This window comes from Schistosoma mansoni, chromosome 1 (genome assembly GCF_000237925.1).
Source record: "Schistosoma mansoni strain Puerto Rico chromosome 1, complete genome".
In the NCBI taxonomy this organism is placed as follows: Eukaryota; Metazoa; Platyhelminthes; class Trematoda; order Strigeidida; family Schistosomatidae; genus Schistosoma; species Schistosoma mansoni.
In genome coordinates, this window is record NC_031495.1 from 52,679,877 (window position 1) to 52,702,818 (window position 22,942).

A 22,942-nucleotide genomic window follows, 5' to 3' on the forward strand; every position below is an offset into this window, starting at 1 on the left:
CTGAGCCGGCAACCGATGGTGTTTATGTCTAACTCCAACCAATCCACGAAGTTGAGCGACCGTTCAATCGACTCACGCTTGCAACTATGAAAATACTAAATTTCCACAAAACCCCTTCTAATAATAAGTCAATTTTGTTAATGAGTGAATTTATTTCAAACTGATAATAATGAAAATAACGAATTAATAATAATAATAATAATAATAATAAAATTCACTAGCCATTCTGTTCTCTTTTTTTCCAACTTTATCAATATTCATATTAATAATAATAACAACTTTGATGGTTACTAATATTAATAATAAGTACCCTGTTCTCCGTTTTGAAATAAAGTTAATGGTGACAGAAAAAAAAGACCAAACAAAGAAAACAAATAGAGAGAGATAAAAACTAAAAACTTCCCTCAAACAAAAAAAATCCTTAAGCCAAACAAACAATTAATTACCATTCAGTTATAATCATTATAGTTTTATACACTATGTCACTATATGATTCATTCCTCTCAATTACATAGTTTCCCGTCTTATAGTAAGTTGTCATTGAATATGTATAAATATGTGTGTAGAGACACTTTAGGCAATAATGATATTATAGTAATAAGAAAGAATCTTACATAATTTCTGGCAGTTATCGAATCATTTCATTTTGTATTGTGCTCTACAATTTATGGTAATGATCGTACAAATTAACTAAACAAACATTCATCTATCAACAACCAAGTAGTGTTTAGGGTTTTTTAAAGAAGCGTTTGACCTGTTCATAAAATACAATGAAAAAATAATAATGAAAGAGACGATTTCATTTGAAAGAAAAAGATCAGTAAGTAGTAGTCATAGTAGCTATTCAGTTATTCAGTCGATTATCATTTTTTTAAGAAAAGTTACATATTTGTTCATATATATGTATATATAATGATTTCTGCTTCATGAAATATGAAAGTTTTACTTATGTACAAACACAAGGAGAGCAGAAAAGTAAAGAGAGAGAAAACAAAATAAAAACTCGAAGAGTAAAACATGAAAAAAAGGATTCTGATTGTTTATGAATTGTGATATTGAAATGTAGAAGTAGATTTCGTCAGTAATCCTGTTGATGGTGATTTAAAAAATGATAAACTGATTTTGTTGTTGCTGTTACTATCATTATTATTATTATCACTACTGTTATCATCATTTTCTGTACATGTATCACCAATATTACCAGTTGGGATTGCAGTGTCATATTGTGAATGGTGATGATGATGTTGATCGTACTGCACTGGATAAATTGATTTAGAATTCAATGACTCTTGTATCCCTAACTCTGTATGTGTATAATTCAAATTGTTCATATCACTGGGAAGATTATAAATTAATTGATGATTAGCACTATGTAAAACTGTTGACTGATCAGTATTTGTTTCTTCATTACGATTTAATAGAGCAGAACCCTGTAAACAATGCATAAACTGTCCATTTTCAGATTCCAAATTGTGATGAGAATGTCGATGATGTTGAATATCTTCATCTGATGAACCAGACAAAGAATCAATATTTCCATTGTCTATTTGTAATGCAGAAGAATTAAAGCTTTTTAATTTATTTGTCCAACTTGAAGGAAATGTACTATACTGATTGATAGTATTTAAATTATGTGTAAATTGATTAATTGATATAGGAGTAATATTTGACCACTGATCAGTTAGGCAACATGGTAATTCTGTTTTCTGTTGTACAGTTGGCGATAAACTATCATGTTGCTGTTGATGGTGTAAGGGAATCGTCGAAAATGATGTGACAGTAGTATCATTTACATTTGATGTAGAAAAATTCACGGGATGATTAAATCCGGAATTCGGTCTTCCAGTTGGATTAGTAATAGTATTAGAATACGAATGAGATGTATAATTTAACTGATTCAGACTATTATTATTATCATTATTGTTAGTTTTGTTAGTATGGCTGTATCTTAGGTTGTTCGGATGTACATCAAATGACAATAAATTATTTGCAATGCTTATATTATTAGATAAATAATTCGAATAATTTTGTGCATGTGACAATAACATTGATGAATAATCCTGTGGATAGTTTGACGATGAATTCATCATCATCATAGGGACTGTTACATCATTTTGTGGTTGTATTCCATAAGAATCATCATTATTCAAAGTGTTTAAATGATCTCTTTCACTATCTACAGTATTGTTAGTATTATCATTATTACTATTACTATTATTATCATTACTATTGATTAAATCAGACTCTAATAATCTATTGGCTAATAAATTCATTTTACCATTATTGGGTTCCATCGGTAAATTCTGTAGAACAGGATTAAATTCTTGAAAATTACGCTCAGATTTTACACCAACTAAATTGTTACTATTATTATTTATTTCACTTCTGAACAAATTATTGTCTACTGAGCTTTTAGTATTGACTGGCTTACTGATTACATAGTTCTTATCTATTCTCCCATTCCTATTGTTATTTTGCTTTTGTTGAACACTATCTGTACACTGATCAATATCTTTCGAGGTAGAACATGATGATGATGACGATGATGATATTGATGACATTAATGATGGAGTCAAACGTTTAGTAATTGTCTCGTCAGATTGTTTTATTGATAAATTTTCGTGTATCGAATCATATTTTCCTGGTATCGTTTGTGTTAAATCTAAAATGAGGAAATGAAACAATCCAAAATAAAAATCTATTAAAAGAGATAGAAGAAAAAAGTTTATGAGAGAATATGTCTACATTGAAATGTATTAACATTTATGAAATAATGGGGTTTTTTAGCTTAAGTTGATGTCTTTGGGAGTGTTATTTTAACAACGTTATCCAGAATAAAAACAAAAACTTTGAATTTAAACCATCAACTATCTAATAAACATTTATGCGTATGAGCAGTGATGTTAATAGCTCAACTACTGGTCCCACATTTTATCAACTGATGAAAATATATCACAACTAGAGCCAAAAAATAGACGACATTTAGGGAAGAAAACTTATGTTAAGCTGAACAAACAGATTTATGCAATAACTGTAAAGATACAGCACGACCTTCGGATATAAATAGTTTGATAATGGATAAAAATGTAAATAATTCACGGCAAAGGAAGAAACGCGTGTTCTGGGTTCCAATGCCAGCCATCGTCCATCTCTGCTTATAATACTTGTGGCCTAAGACAATATCGAGGCAATCCGCACAGGATGCACATATGCCATAGGAGACTGATTAATTACAGGTATAGCATATCCACCTTTAATTTTCGACTGTTCAGTGTAATCTACATGAAGTGATAGAGATGTAAATTTATGTTTCATCTAAAACGCTCCATTGTGTAATGCATTTTTTCAGTTCCAATGTGCACATTTTTTACATTGATAATGGTGAGCCATCAACGTTTATTGTTTGTTATTCGTGATTACACAAACATGTATATTCTGCATATACTGACCAATTAACCGATTCACATTTTCTTCTGTTCTTTCCTCGTTTTCATACCCTTTTATGGTAGATAAGTGAGATTCTATAGCTTAGATTAACCATATTTTTATTCTCGTCTCCTGGAAAACAGCTAAACACCTATATCAATAATGTACTATCAGTCGGGTATTTCAGCTTAATTGTTGGGGTTTTTCCCTTCAGTTGATCCTTTTTATTTGTTTTTAAGCAGAGATTTCATCATTTTCCTGTTGGTCCTTATGGAGGATATGAATCTACGAATAGTAATAGTTCTGTATTCCTTATCATGAACTAGCCATTGATACGGTTTATTTATATTACCTATTAGGGCAGAAAAGTTAGTCACATTTCGAAAATAACGAAGTTTTCTGTTCATAAAGCAACTAGTTCGTTGTTAATGAATCTTTTTCCAAAAAGACTGAAATGTATAGGCAGGTAAGATATCTTAATCAGCTAACCTGGTCAATACATAAAGTCGTATGTGCACATTCCTTGTTTTCAGTTAATCAATATTAATATCTCTTGTTTGTGAACAGTTGAAAGGAATATATGAAATAAATGAATTCATCTCATTATACTATGATTTTTGTTACAAATTCGTCTATAGATCAGAAGGGGTTTTGTGGAGAATTTAGTATTTTCATAGTTGAAATCATGAGTCAATTGAAGCTAGACCACCATGGGAAACCTCGAAGCACTGGACGGCCGTTTCGTCCTATTATGGGACTCCTCAGCAGTGCACATCTACAATCCCGCAGGCGAGTGAGATTCGAATTCAGGACCTACCAGTCTCGCGCCAGAGCACTTAACCGATAGACCACTGAACTGGTCGGCACCCAACGGTGTTAATGTCTAACTTCAACCAATCCACGATTTTGAGCGACCGTTCACCAATTGTCTTCAGTGAGTTGATATCTCTACAACAGACTTGGTAGAACTCCACTGGTCACTGCTTCCCACGAGAACTCAAGGAAATATCTCTTGAAGTCAGTCACCAGCGAGCACATGATTATGGATCAGAAGGGGTTTTGTGGAGAATTTAGTATTTTCATAGTAGACTCTATTTAATAATGTATATGGAGTGAAAATAGAATTTATGAAAAGTTGAATAAATGAAATTGTAATGACAATATTGACTTATTTTATGACGACTGATTGATTATTCATGGAATATTATTAAATAACTAGTGATTTACCTGTGCTCATTGCAAGGGTGGAGCTGAATGGATTCAAACAATGACTTGAGTTTGATGAAAATGAAAGGTTTTGACTTGATAAACTTGAAGAATTAGTTCCGTTTTGAAAGACTTTATTGTTGCACAATTCTCTGGTATTGTCATTTATATTTGACTGAACTTTTGTCGAAGATACACCAGATTGAAGACTGAAATAAAATTTCTGTGAATTCAGTAAATCCATTCGTGTATCTAGATTCCATAAATCAGATGAAAGCTTGCAATCGAAACTTTGATTATGTCCAGGACTTTGAGGTAGTGCGATAGATGATGAGTCATATGTTTGGGGAGTGTATGTACATTCGGCTTGCTGTTTCGGTGTTGAGCCTATTGACGTTTCACTGATTACTTCATCTAAAGAATTAGATCTTCTTTCTGATATCCGGCAATCAGGTCGTACTGTATTTGGGTTTGTATTGATGCTGTGGTTACTATTGGTAATATTAATACCCGAATTGACTGCTGCGGTAAAATTACTGCTACCAGAAGACACTAAACCTGCTGCTGCAGGATGTATGGCAGCTGCAGCGACCAAACTTGCTGGCCAAAATCGATTGTTTGAAGGTCTAAAACATTAAAACACAAAGAAAATATAACTATAATGAACTGCTTTTGAATTATAAACTGGTCTTCCCCTAAAACAGAGTATTTACTGAAATAACATCGACCTGATAAGTTTATTTATTTGGTGGTCGTAATAAAAACTAAAATAGACTACTGATTTTTTGTCTATAAATTAACTTCAGAATCACAAAACGTGAAATCAAGTGTAAAATTTTTGTTTCATGAACTTAAGTTTATATCTTCAATTATCTATGATCATCATAAACCGTTAATGTCTAGAGTTTTTTTCGAACATTAACAAACTGCTAAATGTTACATCATTTCTGACTAGTGTAAAGTCAAATGTTTGTAAGTAAAAATTGGAATCTAAGAAAACAAAGTAAACGCCTAATAACATACAACAGGAGTTATATTGATGATGAATAAATCGTTCTGCACACTAACTACTAATAACCTTTAGCGAATGACACAAAGAGCCAATTTGAACAAGAAATAGTTGTTTGTATACTTTAAAATCCCTCCTTACAACTTACCATTCACACTTATTTATAAATCTTCACAAGATTCAACTAGGAGCTGATGGATTCTGTTAGAGTGGTTTTGGAACGATGGTCCAAGCTATTCAGTACTTGAGTCTTAGAAAAAACTAAGTGTGATGTTCAACAAACGGCATTGTAATTTATGTGAAGATCGATTAGGATGACATTATATCTGTCAAATGAACTACTCATTAGTAGTTTATATTTTATGAAAATTATTTACAAAGTCAACCAATCTTTCAGGTCATGAAGTTACTAGTTCCGCTACTTTCCTGATATCCTTACTCAAAAACTATGGGTCAACGATTAAAAAAATGGCATGTACTAACATTAAAGTATGACTCATGTATGTTGTACTGTTCAATTCTTTTCCCAACGTTTTTTCTCAACTTTCCAACATCCTGAACAATAGATACTATGTCAATATTCTTAAACATATTTCATTCCCGGAAGTTAAAAATTCAGACAAATGATTTCTAGTTTTATTTAAAACTTGTTATGTATTTGTATGTACATAGGCAATCGATTATATATATGTATATATACTTCACTTTCTGGCTTGGACTTTCAATGATTATATTCCATTCTCCTCTAGTTTTAATTGACTAGCTAAGCATAAATCAATAGGATTACAAGGTCATATGGAAGTAAACGTTGATTATTTATCTGTCCATTTTAGTTACTTAGCTATCTGATTTTATTGCTACTTTCATAATGTTCATATTAGTCATAACAATTTATGATTGTTATCGTTATTACTAATATCATTATTACCATTATTATTATTATTGTCACATACATTATGTTGATGATGAATAATTATGTGCCAAAATGTAATGTACCATTACTCGTAAAATATATATCAATTTGTGCACCACTTTATGATAAAATATGAATAATATGTGGCATTAGTTACATGACAGTGTTTGTGTACTTTCCAGAATGATAGATGACAAAAACACCACATCTTCATGAAGACTAGTATTACTACATGAATTGTTTCTAACACTTTCATGTGAATATATAGATTTTCAAAGAAAGAACTATTAGATAATGATTCGATCTCAATTTATCAAACTTTTTATGACAGATTACGAGGTTTGGTGAATAACGGTTCGGGCACATGACACTTAGATACTTGTAGATCATACCATATTAGGAAAAGTAATGTTTTATGCGTTAGTTAAGATCCATTGGGGTGACAAAGATAAGCTATTTCATTAGCGGTCTGGTAGGCAGATGATCTGAAAATATGGATTTTTGAACTCAAAATTAAATAAATATTTGGAACTCAACGTTAAAACTTGTATTGCGTTCAGTAGTCTCTCTTGTTGGTGAACGTTGAAATTTCATATTCTGTCCGGAGAATATTATCTCACCTTAACTACAAACTAATAAATCCATGGATCGCTACTGTGATTGAGTACTCTGTTATTTTGACTCATCAAAACAACTAAAATAAAGAAAGCTGTCAAATATTTATCGTTAACGCCAGTGAAAGATATTAATCAGCTTACCTGCTTGTTGCGGCCTTTTTCTTCTTGCTAATAACATGTGATTCATTGCAACCCATGGAATTGGACAGTCTATCTGATGATCCATCTACATTATTACAATTATTTCCATGTGGTACAAAATTCGAAGAATCTAGCATTGGCTGTAGAATACGTCGTCTTGCATTGATAAACCAATTATTTACTTGCAATAACGTTAAATTTGTTTGGCCTGCTATATGTCTTTTCTCATCCTCTGTTGGATACGGGTGCTGCAAATAAGGGGCAATACATTACAGTAGGAAATCTTAATAATAAACTCGGAATATTTTTACTCATATATATATATATATATTTAGGCACTTACTTACCTACTTACTTACGCCTGCTACTCCCAATGGAGCATAGCTGCCGACTAGCATTCTCAACCCACTCTGTTATGGGCCTCCCTTTTCAGTCCTATCCATTTGTTCATTCTTCTGATATCTGTTTCCGTTTCTCGGCGTAATGTATTCTTTGGTTCCTGGGGATTCCAAGTGAGGGCTTGTCTTGTGACACAGTTGGGTGCTTTCCTCAGTGTGTATCTTATCCACTTCTAGTACTTCTTCCTGAATTCTTCCTCCGCTAGAATCTGGTTTGTTCCCTCCCACAGTAGGTTGTTGCTGGTAGTGTCTAGCCAACGGATCCGAAGTGTTTTGCGTAGACAACTGTTAATGGTTTTCATAGTTCTTCAAGTTTCCACCCCATATATATATATATATAGTATAATTATTTTGTGTCTTAATATTTTTTTTCTTTGAATGGGAGTTATATTTGTTTATCAAAGCCATTACTGAGGTTATTTGAATTAATTTCTTATATTTTGTAACTACCAACTAATGGACAGTAAACGGTTGAACAGCTTAATACCCAAAATTTGCACTACTAATACTCTAATAATCCACGGTACTAAATACAACAATCCTAGCATATTTATGTAAAAACAATACCATAATCAGTTGATACAGAAGTTATCTTAATAATATTGGAACCTATAAGATAACAAGACAAGAAAAGAAAGTTTTGTCTAATTTGTACACATTTATTCAACTATACATATATACATATATATATGTGTACAAATACGTACATATAGAATGGCGTACACCTGTTGATTATCTCAGGCTTAACACTTAATTGTGGAACTGAGTATGGAAAAAAAGAATAATGGAAATTGTTTTCTAGAATCAGCAGGACAAACGTGGAAAAAAATATTCCAGCTGTTCCCTGTTCTACTATTCATTTTCCAACAATGACCTTATTATGTGGATTATATATGGTGTCTTTTTGTATTCTACATCTTCTTTCCATAAATTAGAACCAAAATGAAAGGGTGGTGGAATTTCGTAAAAAAAAATTATTGTCAACATTTTAATAACTGGACATAATTTTGACCAGAAGGAAAAATTATCAATGTGAAGTTATTGAGATTGTTAAGCTTGATTAAGATCATGAATCCAGTAGTTCCAAGTTTTCAATGATGATTTAAGATTTATCGATTCATGATCTCAATCAGAAAAAAAATTGTTGGCAATCAACGAAGATCAATAATTACTAATCAGTTATCATAGTTTATTTATTTTTGTCTCTGTAGTATTACGTATCTATTGTGAATTCTAAAGCTCAAATCAACCCTTTCAGATTGTATGATGACCATTACAAATAAGTGACAATATTAAAATAAATAGGGTATTAGCAAATTTGGGTTAAAATTAGTTTTGTACAATCAAACATTTAATCTGTGGATTGGTTGATGTTAGACGTCAACATCGTTGGATGCCGGCCGGCTCAGTGGTATAGTGGTTAATTGCTCTGACGCGAGACTAGTAGGTCCTGGGTTCAAATCTCGCGAGGCGGGATCCCAGAATAGGATGAAACGGCTATCCAATGCTTCCAGGTTTTCGATGGTGGTCTAGCTTCAATTGACTCATGATTTCAACTATGTAATCTGTTTTTGATGGAGTTTCGTTCTCTGAGCTGGATGACTTATTCGTGGAGCTCTAATCGTTCTTTTGAACGACATCATCAGCACAAACTTCAGAAGACTGATGTAAACTCCACAACTAAACCATCCAGCTCAGAGAAGAAAACTTCATCCAAATCATCCACCTGAGGTACGAATCTTCGCGACCATCTCATTTAACCTGTTGGATATTATTTCTTAAAGTTATTAATCATATTTCAAATTATATTCATGAGTTTAGTCGATAATTCATTAGAGTAAATTCTCGTTTATTGTGACTTAATGACTCTTAATATATAAAATTAAATAAAACTTAATTACATTTAGGTTTAATTATTATTATAAAGTTGTTAACTTTGTTTTAATAAATTAAAAAAAGGCTTATCATAAAAATGATATAAATTAAAATATTATCCAAGTATACCTTAACTAAATAATAATAGTAGTAATAGTAATAATAATAGTAATGATAATAATCTTAAGTGGGATTATATAAGACAACATATATTTTAATATTCTTTATTAATGATACTTTCTTATAATAGAAGTGTTTCAACATGTAATAAACTTTGAATATCATTATACATGTTTGTAAGTTATTACGAGTATATATATGGGTATATGGGTATATAAAGGTGTGAAATTATCCGTCTTATTGTATAAATGAACTGTTAGATTCATTTTAAGAACAATGACTTAAAAAAAATAATTAAACAAGGGGAAATGATCGTTTTCAAGTGGACAAAAACGAAGAAAAAAAAGAACAATTGTGTGAATTATTTAAATGAGAAATGATTTTTTTTAATTTTCATGCCAAGATGTAAAATCACACCAATAAAGGGATATGTATATATATATATATATATATATATATATATATATATATACATATATATATCTTCTCTATGATGTTACAAGTTAACACATCATCTAGAAAGTGATCAGAGTTGTAATAGTTACTTATTCTAACATAATGTATGGTTGAAATCTGTATTCATTAATTCTAATACTTATTCAATATCAAATAGTTCATTTTATGAGTTGATCTATTAATTGTGTTTTTTAGTGATAAGAATTACAAACTAAATGTTAATTTTAAAATCTATTTTTCTTAAATGGACAGCTTTGATATATTAAAACATTTCTTTAAAGATTTTTCTTGAAAAGTCTTCTACTTAAACAGTATATCTTGGAGAATGTAGATTACAAAAGTATTATATATGTTATGTAGTTTCCTGATGGTTGGATGCTTTAAACATAACTGAGTAAAATATTTAAAAAAAATTTAAACCTATACGACTTATCAGTTATTTACAATCAGTGAATGTGACTGGCTCCATGTGGCAATTCCTGGAGGTCTAGTGAGAAGCAGTAACCATTGGAGTTCAACCAGGTCTGTTGGGAGATATCAACTCACTGAAGACATTGGTGAATGGTTGCTCAATTTCGTGGATTGGTTGAAGTTAGACATTAACACCGTCGGATGCTGACCAGCTCGGTGGTCTATCGGTTAAGTGCTCTGGCGCGAGACTGATAGGTCCTGTATTCGAATCCCGCAAGGCGGAATCGTGGATGCGCACTGCTGAGGAGTCCCGCAGTAGGAAGAAACGGCCGTCCAGTGCTTTCAGGTTTCCCATGGTGGTCTAGCTTCAATTGACTCATGATCTCAACTATATAAAATATTTATAATCAAAATTTCTCAAAAAGTTACAACCCTTTTTCATTAAGAGGTAAACGCCTAATGTACTCGCTAGTAATTGCTTTCTATAGGCTATTCTCAGAGTTCCAGTGAGAAGCCACGACAGGTGAAATTCAGCCATTGTCGGGTGTCAAGCCATTACTTACTTATGACACTTAAAAGAAAGTTTTACTATATCGCTGGCTCATTGAAGCTATATATGTAAATTATTGGATGACGGATCAATGATCTTAAAGTTAGTCGCTATTAGTGAAACAATAGGATAGTACTTTTCAATTTTCATTTATCACTTAATATAGATCAGTCTGTGGTAATAACTATCCAAATAAAGTAAAATTTATAATCAATTAATTACGATGAAAAGATATTATTCAACAAATACTTTCATACGACAAAAGGTACATACCTAAAAATTAATTTTTAATTATGAATTGAGGATATATGATTTGTAGATTTTATTTAGTTTAACGAATTAGCTGACCAGTGAATGAATACACATATATATCCATTGATCATGTATAGTTTGAAAATTGTTAGAAATATTCAACAAATAAGGATGACGTCAAGGATAGATTTACTTTCAGTAATAAAGTAATCGCTTGTCATTTAGTCTAACATTGTAATAATTCATTGTATGTGAATTGTTTAGCCTTAAAACTGTAGAGAACAAGGAAATTGTTAACGTTTAGCTTGAATAAATAATTTTGGTGAGCTTACACACTACAAGATAGACAGAAATTTAGATCAGATTTGAAAACATACATTTAGTGCTCGCCACGTTAAACAGGTTACCTAATTAGCATATATGATAAATTACCTCCATTAACTATCAGTTCTTACTTACATTCCTCTGTGGAATTCATGTTAATTCGCTTATTAACAAAGAGCACCTAGGACGTGAGATTGAACACACAACCATCAAGTCTCAAACAAATAAATCAGTAGTTAACAGTTTTATCTTATGTTATTTTGTAAAAAATAAATGGAATAATCCTCATTTAATCAGTCCTTCTAGTGGATATATTCAGTTTAACATTTAAGTCAGAAATCAATCCAAATAATAGGGTAAGTTGGAATATGATCATCTTTTATAGAATGAACGACAAGCAAACACCTTGTTCAATCGCATTCTAAATAGATTAACCCTAAGAGAAAAATTCAATTACTGTTTATAAAATATATTCAATTACAATTCTGAAGAACTAGAATATGGATATAATCATAATGATGTATTTTATATGTAGCATAGCAACATGCCATTTATCCTTTACCGAGAATAATGATAATGATAATAATGAATTTAGATTAGACAAATAGGACTTAATTGAGAATAAAATTTTAAAATTAAAAAAAACATCAACCTTCAAAATAATACACAACTGATAATTATTATTTGTTCCATTCAGAATACAATGTGGCTTTAATGAATAAATAAATAAATGAATATAATAGTTACTAGAATGCAAATATAAAGAGAAATAGTAAATTATTTATTAATCTACACGCATTGTTTAAAAATTATTCTTATTTTCCCCTATATTCTCTCTCCCCCTCTCCCTCTCCCACACGCTCTCTCAATAAGTATTGCTAATGCGTGTTTATGTTGATTCACTATATATAAATGTGTGTGTGTATTTGTTTGTTTATTTGCGAATGTGCGGTTTTCTAATAAATAGATAAATAACAAACAAAGAGATGAATAAATAAATAAACAGAATAGTCAATGGTCATAAGAAGAATTAAAGGTAAATTGAAAAGAAATTCATGATAGACAGGTGTGGAATATTAGTAAATAAATAAATGAATAATAAACATGAATAACAATTAATTATATTTAATTGAAAGCCTAAAATATGTTGATGTTTACGATCTTCCCCTGCCTTCTTTTTGTATATTACTAACTGACTACAATTTCTAAGGTATTAACAATAAAGTATCATAGTAACTCATATGTCTTATGAAGTAAAGCTGATTTATACATATAATTAAAGTATAATAACGGAATATTTCTAATGAAATGTTGAAATACATTTAAATTATCATGAGTATTAAATCATTGAAGATACATGAAACATTCCAGAGTCCCTATGATACTATTTACATAATGGGTACATTTTCCTGAATGTAGTGCATGAAATGCACGGAGTAACCGAATGATATTTAAAAATAGTTCTTTATAGTATGACCCTATATGCGTTGCATAATTCGATTCAGTAGCGTACTAATTGATAGACGGTATACTTCAACAACCAATCAATCATATATTGGCGGCCTGTTTAAACATCTGGGCTACCTGTTCCTGTCATCTACATATTTCAATAAGTTATCTAATTTTGTTTGTTTTAATAAATCATTATGCCTATTAATCGCACAACCTATTCAGGTGCGTTTCTGAAAAGTGTAAGATCTTTCGCTGTAAAGGTTACAGAAGGCCTAATCAGAAATATCGTGGTTGCTGGCAATATGCGGCGAGAAGAATGTACATTATCCAGATGTCGATTGACTGGGCTGCTACGTTCTAACTGGCGATCACTCAATATTTATCGTCAGGAAGGACGAAGAAGTAAGAAACGGAAACTTGTTGAAGTACTTTGTGCTGAGAATTCTATATTGTACAAAAAATATAATATTGAATAAAGCTAATAATTATTAAAAAAAATTGTAAAATGAAAGTAAAATCAGTGTTACATTGATCCCCTGGTAATTGTAATATCAATGTTAGCTTAAAATATGTTGAAAACTTCAGTAGCATTTTCAGTACAATTCAATTTTAATAAAATATTTGTTCTAGCTAAAATCAGTTCGTGGTTTAAACCATGAAAATTGTTAAAAATTACAAAATTATCATACAAGTGTTGATAATATCAGTTAGAGATCAATGTCTTCTCGTCATTGACATTCAAGACTGCCCATAAACAGTTAGGACTTCAAAAGTATGAATTTTGTTCAGTGTATAATCGATTTTATTTTAGTATGATTTCTCTTCAGGATAATATTCTTTGTCTTAATTTGGTTTGGATTTCGCTCAGAATAACATGTGGCATGAGATTTTGTGGTAATTCTGTGTATTTCCTCTATATGTTACATTTTTTTAATAAATCACTGAATGTGAGTAGAATTGTCGTGGTTCGGTAGAGACGATGAAAATCTGTATCAACTTTTTCTTTCTGTTGCAGTAATGTGAATTACAGCGGTACCCTTTTCAAAGTAATCAGTAGTCGCGATTACAACATATTGTATATTATACCCACTGAACGATTGGTCGTGACTTAGTAGCCTAGTGGGTAAACTGTTGGTATTGAAAGCAATGAGTATAAAATCTATAACTTACAGTGGAAAATAAGACTATCACCCCAGTATATTTTGTTGATGAGTCCCATAAAAAACAAAACGCGCTTACTGTATTTCACTACTAGCAACTATCCAGAGTATAATTAGGGTGTTGATATATCGATTGATGTGTAGTATTTGTCTGTCTAGAAACTAAATTTGCAACACAACTGACAGATAGGAAACATTTTCACTGTTTAAGTTAGTAAAACAGGTTCAACTAGTAACATTTAAAAACATAGGCCAATAGACTGTACGCTATACACTTTATAATGAGCTTTTTCGTGATAAACCCAAAAAATTATTTGATAATTTTGATCACTAAGGTTATTGTCTGAAAATTTTTAGTTTCTAAATTATCGAGAAAAGTAGTAAGTTAAAATGTATAATTCGAATATTGAATAGTCCAATATTGAACAACACGTTATTTCTAAGATATCATCTAATTTTCCCACAACACAACTATTAACTTACAGATTAAGTAAACAGAATTTTATGGGAGGATATGAATAGTTATATTCTCAAAATTTGGAAACACCAAAAACTGCATGTTCATTCGGTTATGTATAGTGTTAAGTGTGTCTGTGCAAACTATGGAGAAATTTTAGCTTAGCTCTATTAATGTCATCTGTAGCCCAGTTACATCGTGTACAATCGACTCTGTTTTTTTAACTAATAGTTTCATGAAGGATAATTAATAATTATTCACGTATACTCAGTAAGTTGTATCATCTGTGAATTTCGAAATCATTACATTGATTTAAGAGATTATCTCAAGGCAAGATAACGTACACTAGAGGTTTATGCATTTCATACTTGTTAATAAAGTTATTGTATTTAATATGTTTCATTTTGTAATAAAGCTGACAGTAAACCTATGCACATCATGGCAGTTGTGCAACACGCATTATATAATTCTTATCAGTGTCATTAACTACATTTCAAAGGTAACTCTTCAATAAATAGCTTAACCAGTTTAGAATTATTCAGGATATCTTATATGGAAACAACCGTCGAACTGAAAATGGTATTTAACTGAAAGTCCAGGGTAACAGAGAAAAATCTATATTATAAAATATTATAAATTGAAGATTTCTGTATGACTAATAGGCACTGATTAGGTGATTTTATTGTAGGAACAGTTTAGTACTTCATTAAACTGTCGTAAAATCTACTATGTATGAGATCTGTGTTAACTTTCATATCCTTGGTGGTGTAGCGGTAAATAAATCCCCAAAATAAATAATTCTGTAAGTCTTCGACATTGATACTGACCTCATTAGTTTTACTAGACATATCTTAGCTGAAGGCACTTGAGTAAACATCACCATCAGATCGCCATTCGGTACGCCGTGCTACATATATCTCGCTACCGCTAGTCAGCCTAGCTCATATACTTCTCCACACATCGACTATCTTCCAATTGTATCTTCGAACTTCCTCATTCTTGACTTCTAGTTTCATTGGGTTTGGATTCTTTTATTACAAAGTTGTTACGAACAACAGTGTTGTCAAACGCTCAATATCATTGTGACTTTTAATGATTTATCAGTTCAATTTTTGAGTTAAATCTATGAATTTCTTTAACAACTAACAAACGTCACAGCCCTGAGTCCGTGATTTGACTGCCTAACATACGACAATTTTATCCCAAGTTTAAATGACTTTTCGTGTGTTGTAGCTACAGTAACAAAACGGCACGATGGAAAGTCTAGTACCATATACTAACAAGTTATGTATTCACTATAAACTAACTTTGGAGACAAACTTCCTAAGTTTTAGTGGGAAATAGTGATTAACTGAATTCAAACTTGGATATCAGATTGACTTCATAATAAATGATCGTCACGTTATGACGCAAATGAAGTGAAGTTAAAAATGTGAACGGCTGAGTTATAACGTTTCCGGGTCGGACTTCTAACAGAGTTGTGAATGTACACCAGAGAGCCCCAAACTCGAACAACGAATATATGTTTTGAGTTCTTTACGTTTTTAATTATCCATCAAGTGAAATCAGTTTGTAACATAAACAACCTCGAAATTACTAGAACAGTTCAACCTCGAAAAATGTTGGAAATATGAATAAATAAACACAAACTGTTTTTTCTCAAAACCCAAATCTTTTCCAGAAGTTAAACAATACTATAAACATTTCACTTCATATACATAATTACATTATACTATGTAAATAGTCAACAAAAATAACTTTGCACGTGAATTTTAATTACATTGAAAGAGAAAGAATCCATTGAGTCACAGTAGTCCGTTTCTTATTTAAAATTTTCACAGCAGGTTAGCAGTATTAATAGAGAGAGAGAAATTTAGAAATAAATATGATCCATTGTCTATATATGTCATATTTATTTTATTAGTAACAATCCTTTTTTTCTCTTTTTTTCTTTTCTTTTCTTTTTTTTCCTTAAAAATTTACCACAGTTTCAATTTATTACATCTTTTGTTCCTTTTTTTTTTAATTTTTCGTGTATATTTACATACACATGGGCTTCATTCCTACTGTGATTTCATTTTAATTATATTATACCTAAACTTTCATACAAATACACATGTGTATACCATTTACTATACAAATTCCATAAGATAATCTGCATTGAAATATGTACTTGAGTAAGACTATCTATGTATATATGTCAAAATGATTATTTCAATAATAAAAATAAAAAAAATTTTTTTTTGCAAATGTTCAATGTATTCATTGCAAATTTAATTTACACATCCCGCTGTTGATTGAAATAAACAAAAATAGAAATAAGTCAAATGGAGTCAATAGATTCTACTGAATGAATATGATGAGAAAATAAAAAAAAGATTTTAGTGATCTTGATTATGATCTCGATCATGTAAAGTTGAATAAAATGATGATTAAAAATTAGATTTCAACGAAAAAGATAATCAAAATTTATAAATGACAATGTTTATTCAATTAATTTAATTTTCTTTTTCTTCTTCTTCAAGTTTTAATTAAGATAATTTTTTCTTCTTGTAAAAAGAAATAAGTGACATTTTGTTGGTATGTAAACAATGAATTTTATGCAGATATTGTATATTTTACTTTACTATTAAAATAACTGACTACTACTGTGGTGTGATCTACTTATATCTTCATAAGTAGTATATGGTGATGGTCAGATATAGAATGTATTTTGGCAGAAGACCGATAAGGAAAGAACTGAAATGAAGCACAATTGGTAGGAAAATACATAAACAATGAAATTAGAGAAGATGGATTGATATTTACAGAAAGAACAGTGAAGATTGCGAGAATCGATTCTTATTTTGCAAATTAACTGTTCACTATATGGTTATGAGATCTTAGTAAGATCGTTTGTAATTTGTGCTTAAATATATTCGATTGTCCCCAGTCGTGTTTCGTTCACTACACTACTACTACTCGTACAATTAACCTCTCATATTGTTTCACTAAACTAACCAGTGAAGTTTAGTAGCAGATAGGTGTATGAGTTCTGTACTTATAAGGTAAGGATAATTAACCATTCATCATCATCATCCTTATCATCAGATTGTATTTCAAAGTATCCATAACTAAAGTCGGGTCTGTTAATATAAGATTATATACACTCAAAGGACAAACTATATTTGAGTGATTCTTTGAGCTTGAACGATCAATGTGAGTGTAGGGAAGTGAAAGAATGTTTAGTTTTAAAAATGAACCCAATATTAAAGTTGATAAATTAAATTTATACGGCTTCACTATGATGGTTAATGTGTCCAAAACCTAAGTCTTATAAAAAAACCCTTTCTTTAGATCCGAATTGCTTTTTAGTGAATTCTAAACTCATTAAAAAGTTTTGTCAAGCAAAAAATCTCAGCTTTTTCACCAACCTGTGCATAAATTAATTGTTACTGACAAGTTATCATGTGGAGCACACTTAATCATAATGAAATTAACACATATTAACTTTTGATGAAAAAACGACTCCATTTACACCATGTACTTAAGAGTGTTAATAAAGAAATAATAGCGTACCATGTGATTTATGAGAAATCCTATTTATTATGACTGTGACACAACGACAAACAAATTATGCTGTTGGTAATACAGTTATTTTTAGGTACTCTAGAATGAACATCCTTTAGAAATGTTTAAAATTTCCCTATTCATCAAAATCATCGTAGTTCTTGTGGAAGATGAGTTTCAAAAGAGTCCGTTTTCCAGTTTCTGTTTATGAATAACTTGTCTAAGAGATTGGAAAATGGTAAGCAGAAGTTCTTATTGACTTATTCAGGTTTCATTTTGAGGATAATAATATAATCAGAAGGGGTTTTTGTGTAAATTTTAGTAATTTTACATAGTTGAGATCGTGAGTAAATTGAAGCTAGACCACCATGGAAAACCTGGAAGCACTAGACGGTCATTTCGTACTATTATGGGACTCCTCAGTAGTGCGCATCCACGATCCTGCCTAAGTTGCAATAAAATCCGCTATAAAAGATTTCTGTTCAAAGATAATTTTTTAAAAATTATAATGATTTATAAACTGTAACTGTTTATCTTTCAAACAAAATAATTTTGTATCATTTTTAGTTCGAATGCCTATTTGTTTATCCATTTAAAAAAACTCTCTCATTAACCATCACTATTTCTTTATTCTAGACACAAGTCATTTAAGTTTTTCGGTTTGGTAATCAAGCGAAACAATTTTAGAGAAGTGAACAAAACCCATCATTGTTTATTCCTTATTATTACCATTATTATTATCATTTTACTTAAATGTTACTGAGGAATTGCCCCAATTTTAAACCATTATATAAAAAGGAATATATTCTTTCTCTTACTAACTATTCACTTACTATACCATGACATCTGTCTCCACAGAATGTTTTACCAAAATAATTTGAAAAAATACATGGAGAAAATGATAAACCATAATGATAGTCATTTTTTCGAGAGAGAAAAGGTGTTAACTGACTTTTAATACCTTCGAGTAACAAATTATCTAATTGATATGTTTTATGCCTATTGAAATGATAATTTTGTTTCATTTTTTTACTGGTTGTTTAAATCTTTCCATTGATGTTTAGGACCGTAATTGATCAGTCTTTTATTGAGATATGTACATCTTGTGCGGATCGCCTTGATATTGTCTTATGTCACAAGCATTATAAGCAGAGATGATAGTAGCTAACAGTGGAATCCAGGACGCGCGTTTCGTTCTATTAGGGACGTAGGTCCATCCAGCTGACGAGTCCCAAATAGGATGAAATGCGCGTCCTGGATTCTATTGCTAGTCATCATCATCTCTGTTGACAATTTAATTTGTTTATTTCTAAATACCAATGAATATTCTCTTAATTGACATTTGAAATGTATAATATCTAGTTTAATTAGAATGAATTGTTTTATTTTTGAATGAAATATTTTTAAACAAGTTATTGTAGATTATTTACCTTGATTTCAATGATACACACTACTGATTTAAACATTAAGAGTAATATTCATCTTTCAGATAAGTGGACTTATCTTTAATTTTCATTTATTCTGTTGAACAACATCTTGTTACAAATGAGGGCATTGAATTGTACACATTCAAGTAATAAAACATATCTCTAAAGTAATTTTTAAACCAACATGTGAAATAGACTTCCATGTTTATTTGTAAGTGTTTTCATGAGGTGTCTATACTGAGAGTTGACATCAATACTGTGACCCAGTTAGGTTCATGTGACAAATCCGGAATAGGATGGAAATAACACCCACGATTTCGTTGTCAGCTGAAATCCTGAACTTAGCTTTAATAGTTCATGGTTAACAACTTATCTTGTTCTTAATTACATGTTTCTTAAACAAACTTGATGGATATAAGCAGAATATCTATGATTTGCATGGTAAATTATTGCATAAAACCACCTTATTACTAGTTTGAAGTTCACTTTAACAAGTGGTTGTTCAAGTCGTAAAACTGTAATTATATTAAAATGCTAGGGTATTTTGAACATATTATTTCGTCAATTTATTTTCATACTCAATTCATCTGTAAAATGGTTTTAAAAATAATTAATATGGAGCTAGCTTGTAGTAGAATAGTTAAAACTTATGAGCGACTGATCAGTTGCAGTTCTAAACGACAATGGGAAGATACGAGCAAACAATACCAAGTGAATTTAAACTTCACTCCATCGCACAAGCAAGTGGCTATCAGGACTCAGTAGCTAAGTGGATAACGTGATGGCGTTTGAAGCAAAAGGTACTGGGTTCGAGTCCCAGAGTGAACATCAACTCTGAGATGTAGGTGTATCCAGCTGACGAGTCCCAAATAGTAGGAAACGCGCGTCCTGAATTCCATTGCTACTCACCATCCGTCCTTGCTTAGAATGCTTGTGACTTAGGGCAATATCGATGCAGTCCACATAGGATGCACATATGCCAACAAGAGATTGATCAATTGCAGCCCTAAACACCAATGGGATGTTACAAGCAAATAATACCAAGTAAACCTGTCAGTAAATGCTTATATCGAAATTCTTACTGCTTATTTATAATTTCATCAACTAAAAACAAGCTACTTACTAATTTTTCAGGTTGAAAAATCAATTTATTCATAGATTGATTCGGATAGCAATAAATTATGATGTTAAAGCACTACCTTTAGAAACCACCTTTCATTTTTATCGACTAAATTCCTTACATTTTAATCATCAATACAGCTATTTTCCTCGGCACAGTACTTTGTGGGAACATGATTAAACTAACTAAACCTGATTGACAGGATATATTAAAAAAGACCAAGAATGTGGGCAGCATATATAACCTTTATCAAGTTTATTGCCTTGTATGTGTATGTAAAACGCTATACCCCTATATACCAACTAGTTTAAAATTATGCTGAATACTTGTTGACAAGATCCAACTTAGGCATGCACACCCACATGTATATGTATACAAACACACAAGCTTATATATGATATATAAGGTTTCATGTGGTAAGGGAAGGTAACCATTTCCCCAATTACAAAAATAACAAAATTCCCGAAACTTTTCTTTAAGAAAGATCAATCATAAACACTTAGCTTAGTATATAAAACTACCTATAATCTATGTGTTACACGCTGCTTTACTAAGGAACAAAAATAACGCCAACTGTGCCTAATCCACACATGTATACATGTATACATATTAAAAAACAACCCATTTTGTAAATCATACAAATATATATTTGTATTATCAACGTGAAGGAAGAAAAAATATGGTAAAAGAAAGTGAAAGATTAATTTTTAATGAACAACAGCTGGATTAGCCACTATCCAGTTGGTGGTCGCTAAAGTCCCCTCCCCCGTCTTCCAGACTCTCTATCTCTTACACATACATCCATACATATCCGTTTACAAATATGCGCACAATAACTTTACCATTTCCTACCCAATGCACTTCAATGCACTCTATGTGTGAATAAATTTAAAATAGAACAGCATCATTTGACTAATTATGTTAAAACACGTTTCCAAGGCTTAGTAATAAGAATTTCTAGAAAGATTTTGTCTATTTCAGTTACTTTTTCTTCAAATTTTGTTACCAGCAAACAAACATCTTATTCTGAACGACCATAGATTGTAACGAGAATTTTATGACGTAAATTATTGACATTTTGCAGGATAATTGTCACGAAGATTGAATAAAATGTGTTATATAGTGACAGTAATATAAAGTTATCTAAGTCTTTTTATTGAAAATTAGTCTGATTGTATACGGTTCTATCTTTAGAATCACGATATGTAAATATGTACCGTTATCGTTTGAAAACATGCGTAGAACAAAAATGGTTGGCGAGACTAAAGGTAGTGTTTGTAACGACTTTTAACCAGATTTATCATTCTGTCTCATATTTTCCATCAGTTATCAACTCAATGGAATGACACTAGATTCTGATAGATTCACATGAGATATTATTTGTCTTTCTGCATATTTTTCTATCGAATAGTGGAGTACGTTGTGTCAACTATATGTTCATACATGCAAAATGTTGGGGACGTTTCCTATATTCTGAACTGTGATATTCGTTTACAAAAATACGTACTAAACTGTTCACCAAATAACTATCTTTTTTATAAATTATTGGTATTTACACAAAATAATTAAAGCTTTCTTTCACATCTGATGCTTAGAAATATGTTCCATACACATAGAATGATAGTAAACATAGTTTGTATTTGAAATCCCATGTTAGAATTGAATAGCTGTCTAGTGCTTATTGGTTTACAATATTTCCTCAAGTGAGAAAAGTAGCTCGAGTATTATGAATTATTATATATAGTTGAAATCATGAGTCAATTGAAGCTAGACCACCATGGAAAACCAGGAAGCTATGTGTACTTTTTACTCTAGTGTCGAAAACATCCAAAGGTTCTACTCTTGGAAATTGTCCGAAATTTCCCCTAAGATTTAGCGTGTTCAAGTACAACGATGATTACTATCCTTTCACAGTGCTCCCAGTTCTTCCATAATAGGTACAGCTTCTCTTGCCTCAGTGATCTTATCTCTATAAAATTTTATAAAACTAACATTTTCCATGAGGATTTTATATAGTGAAAAGTGGAATTCTTGTATTTCATCTGCGAAAAATTATACGGAACACTTTTTTTATTTTTT

At 30.9% G+C, this 22,942-nt stretch overlaps 1 protein-coding gene across 1 annotated transcript in view; it reads right to left on the reverse strand.

Moving 5' to 3' along the window:
- The window catches only part of Smp_154790 (putative homeobox protein), a gene marked incomplete at both ends in the record, with an annotated part of 84,347 nt that overhangs the window by 9,232 nt on the left and 52,173 nt on the right, over positions 1 to 22,942 (reverse strand). Inside the window, 3 exons of the mRNA XM_018794825.1 lie at positions 1,202 to 2,662; positions 4,654 to 5,258; positions 7,313 to 7,560. Of these exons, the coding sequence (XP_018649198.1) occupies positions 1,202 to 2,662; positions 4,654 to 5,258; positions 7,313 to 7,560 (2,314 nt within the window). The remainder of the gene's footprint in view (positions 1 to 1,201; positions 2,663 to 4,653; positions 5,259 to 7,312; positions 7,561 to 22,942) is intronic.